This window comes from Drosophila rhopaloa, unplaced genomic scaffold, assembly GCF_018152115.1.
Source record: "Drosophila rhopaloa isolate 14029-0021.01 unplaced genomic scaffold, ASM1815211v1 contig_2, whole genome shotgun sequence".
NCBI lineage: Eukaryota > Metazoa > Arthropoda > Insecta > Diptera > Drosophilidae > Drosophila > Drosophila rhopaloa.
In genome coordinates, this window is record NW_025335083.1 from 14,969,644 (window position 1) to 14,973,551 (window position 3,908).

Sequence of the window (3,908 nt, forward strand, 5' to 3'; positions counted from 1 at the left end):
TAATGTTAAGGAGTCTTACTAACTAACTCATAAAGACCAAGGAATATATTAAAATATATGTCTTAAACCATATCACTATTAACGTCCCATTTTATAATAACATATTAGCGCTACACATTTAGGCAAGAAAAAATAACAGAAAACATTTTTGTTATATTTTCTTCTGACTTATTAAAATACAATTATAATTCAATATTCAGAATATAATAACAATTAATAATAGTATCTCAAAAAAACTTATCATTTAAGGTCTTTGCCATTTTAAAAAATTCCCAGAAATTGTTTCCACATGCTTACAACTAAAATCATTAAAATGTCTATAGTTTGGTTTACAATTTTCGTGGGAACAGGAAGAACTCAAAGGTAAGCTCACAGGAGACTTGATATGGTCCGCCAGTTCCTTCGTTCGGGTTACGTAATGACAGGAGTCTGTATACCCTGGATCTCTATTCCAAACTCCCATCGATCGCTGCCAATGAGCCACTGGAGATGATCCATAAGTCAGCGTAGAGTGCACCCTAGAGTTGACACTTGGTGCTTGGAATTCGGCTCATTATCAGTGTTATTTTTGGAACACCTCTCCAACAAGGTGTCAGTTTTGTCAGTCCGTGTCGCTCAGGTTCAACTCCCAATCCCCACTCCCACTCCTCCCTAAAGTGAGTTTAGGGCCCCGGGCAGATGTACTCGAAGCCCTCGATCTAAGTGCACAAACCACCCCAAAAATACTAGGAGTCCAATTTGACTCGTGCTTAAAAATAGAAAATTACTTAGGGTGCGATAGTGTGTTGTAGGGAAACGATAGTGTAACTTGCATTCGGGACCTGCAGGAGTTATTACGGGTGGGTTGTGGATATCTCGGGAAATTGGAGAGCCGGCATAGCTGTCATAACTTATAGGGGGATCGGATCGGATAGGATCGGGATTCCTGGGAGGGTGCGCCTGCGCCTGCTCTTCCGAGAGAGGAGTTGCAAACTAGAGAGGAAGAAAGGGAGAGAGAGAGAGAGAGAGAGCAGGTACGGGGAAGTGAGGGAAATACGCAATAAGGGTATGGGAAATGTACTATTGTTGTTGTTGCTAGGTAGCACCGCACACGTGTGTGTATATTGTTGTTTTTGTGAAGAAGAACCACCACCAAATGGTGGCAGCGACGTCGGCAGAGGCGCAGAGCTCGGGGTATAAAAGAGCGTGCTCGACACTCGACCTGTCACAGCCACCTCAGCTCTCGTTGAGTACGCAACCACCGCTCTATAACTCGAACTCGAAATATAACTCTACAAATCGCCTCTCAAACATCCGATCTCTCGAAATATATATTGATCTCAATCTCGATCACTACCGGAAATTAAAACTTAGACAAACACACAAACTTTCAAAAATGGCCGCCAACTACAAGAGCTGCCCGCTGAAGAAGCGCCCAATTGTCTTCGTGGAGGAGCGTCTGCCCCAAACGGAGGCCTTGGCTTTGACCAAGGACTCGCAGTTTGGCCAGGATCAGCCGCAGGACCTCTCACTGAAGAGGGGACGCGAGGAGGAGTCCCAGGATTACCAACAGCCGGAGCCGAAACGTGACTATGTGCTGAATCTCTCCAAGACACCGGAAAGGATCTCCAACTCGTGTTTGCTGTCGCCGCCAGCGGAAGCCCAGGATTACCAACCCACCGATATCCATATGCGCGGCTTGACAGCAGGAACTACGGGCTATACCACCACCGCCAGTCCCACGGTCAATCCCTTCCAGTCCGCCTTCGTGATGGCCGCCGGCTGCAATCCCATCTCAGCGCTGTGGAGCAGCTACCAGCCCCATCTGGCCGCCTATCCATCGCCGGCCAGCTCGATGGCCTCACCCCAGTCGGTGTACAGCTACCAGCAGATGACGCCGCCCTCCAGTCCGGGATCCGATCTGGAAACCGGCTCCGAGCCGGAGGATCTGTCCGTGAGGAACGACATCCCTCTGCCGGCTCTGTTCCACCTCTTCGATGAGGCCAAGTCGAGCAGCAGCGGGGCCAGTGTGAGCAGCATGTCGGGATACTCCTACAATCCGGCCATGAGTGCCTCGTCTGCGAATGTGGCCGCCAATCATGCCAAGAACTATCGCTTCAAGTGCGACGAGTGCCAGAAGATGTACTCCACCTCGATGGGTCTGTCGAAGCATCGGCAGTTCCACTGCCCGGCTGCCGAGTGCAACCAGGAGAAGAAGACGCACTCCTGCGAGGAGTGTGGCAAGCTGTACACCACCATCGGAGCCCTCAAGATGCACATCCGCACGCACACCCTGCCCTGCAAGTGCCCCATCTGCGGCAAGGCCTTCTCGCGGCCATGGCTGCTCCAGGGACACATCCGCACCCACACCGGCGAGAAGCCGTTCCAGTGCCCCGACTGCCCACGATCCTTTGCCGACCGCTCCAACCTGCGAGCCCATCAGCAGACCCACGTGGATGTGAAGAAGTACGCCTGCCAGGTGTGCCACAAGTCCTTCTCGAGGATGTCGCTCCTGAACAAGCACTCCAGCTCCAACTGCACCATCACCATTGCGTAGGATTCTCATCGCTAGAATCTCACAGCAAGACCAAACACTCAAACAAACACACACATTCCGCTGGCGAAGACCAAACAAACAGACAATAACTTAGATTAGCTTGTACTAAGTCGATTCGGTTTTGGTGCTACTATTATTATATTTATTTCAGTCGTAGTATTCGTAGGCTAAGTTCATGTATATTGCCTCATTGTCACACGCAGCATTTGACCAAATCTATTCATTTAATTATTATCCTTATTTATGTATTCTCACTACTGTTAAGAAAACTGTTGTTAAGATTATTTATAGTTATAAGCCAATGAATATGTTTATAAAAATAAAATATACAAAATTACAAAAGAAACTTATATGGTCTTATTAATTCAAATTTCAAATATCTTTTACAGAAAAAATATTAAAACAATTTTTTAAATTACAATTTTCAGATAACAAAATGTCTAAAAACAAGGATAGACTAGAAGGATAGGATATTCAGGATAATTACAGCCAAAAACAAGAGAGAACGCTATAGTCGGGTGCCTCGACTATCAGATACCCGTTACTCAGGTAAAGGGAGTGCGAGGGAGATGGAGATAGAAACTTTGATTACGCATAACTTTTTAACGAATGGTCCGATTTGAAAAATTTCTTCTACATTTCGATAGGTATTGATAAACACAATAAAACTGCATTTTTACTTTTCCGAAATATTTAAATTTTTAAAATCGTATATAAGCGATTGTGGGCGTTAAAGGGGGCGTGGCACCATTTTGAAACAAACTTGCGCTGCGTAGGAACTTCTTAAATCTACATGCAAAATGCCAATCTTCTAGCTTTTATAGTTTCCGAGATCTCAGCGTTCATACGGACAGACAGACAGACAGACAGACAGACAGACGGACAGACAGACGGACAGACGGACAGACGGACATGGCTAGATCGACTCGGCTAGTGATCCTGATCAAGAATATATATACTTTATAGGGTCGGAAACGCTTCCTTCTAGCTGTTACATACTTTTGCACGAATACAATATACCCTTTTACTCTACGAGTAACGGGTATAAATATGAATATAATGGTACGACTCCATAGCACATTCTCTGTTCTTCCTAAAATTTCTGTGAGCCTTCCAAAACTCAATAATTAACAGGAAACCAAACATCCGCATTTTGGGGACCTTTTCCTGCTGATATTTTGTGACAATTTCCGCCAACCCTCTCGGAAAACAAAAATCTCAACAATAGCAATATCGAATTCTCGGAGAAAACACCTTTGGCATGTGCAAACAGGGAACCGATTTGTCATACACTTTCCATTTCGGGACTTCCTTTTAACCCGCCCCCCAATAATATTAATTCATATCAGTTCTCGATTTGCACCTTTCGCCA

The 3,908-nt window shown here is 45.5% G+C and overlaps 1 protein-coding gene across 1 annotated transcript; it reads left to right on the forward strand.

Annotated features, from left to right (window-relative positions):
- Window positions 1–1,219: 1,219 nt before the first annotated feature.
- LOC108048538 (protein snail) lies at window positions 1,220–2,882 on the forward strand. Its single transcript, XM_044459803.1, has one exon. The coding sequence runs from the start codon at window positions 1,376–1,378 to the stop codon at window positions 2,534–2,536; it is 1,161 nt and encodes a 386-aa protein (XP_044315738.1). The 5' UTR covers window positions 1,220–1,375; the 3' UTR covers window positions 2,537–2,882.
- The last annotated feature ends 1,026 nt before the right edge of the window (window positions 2,883–3,908 follow it).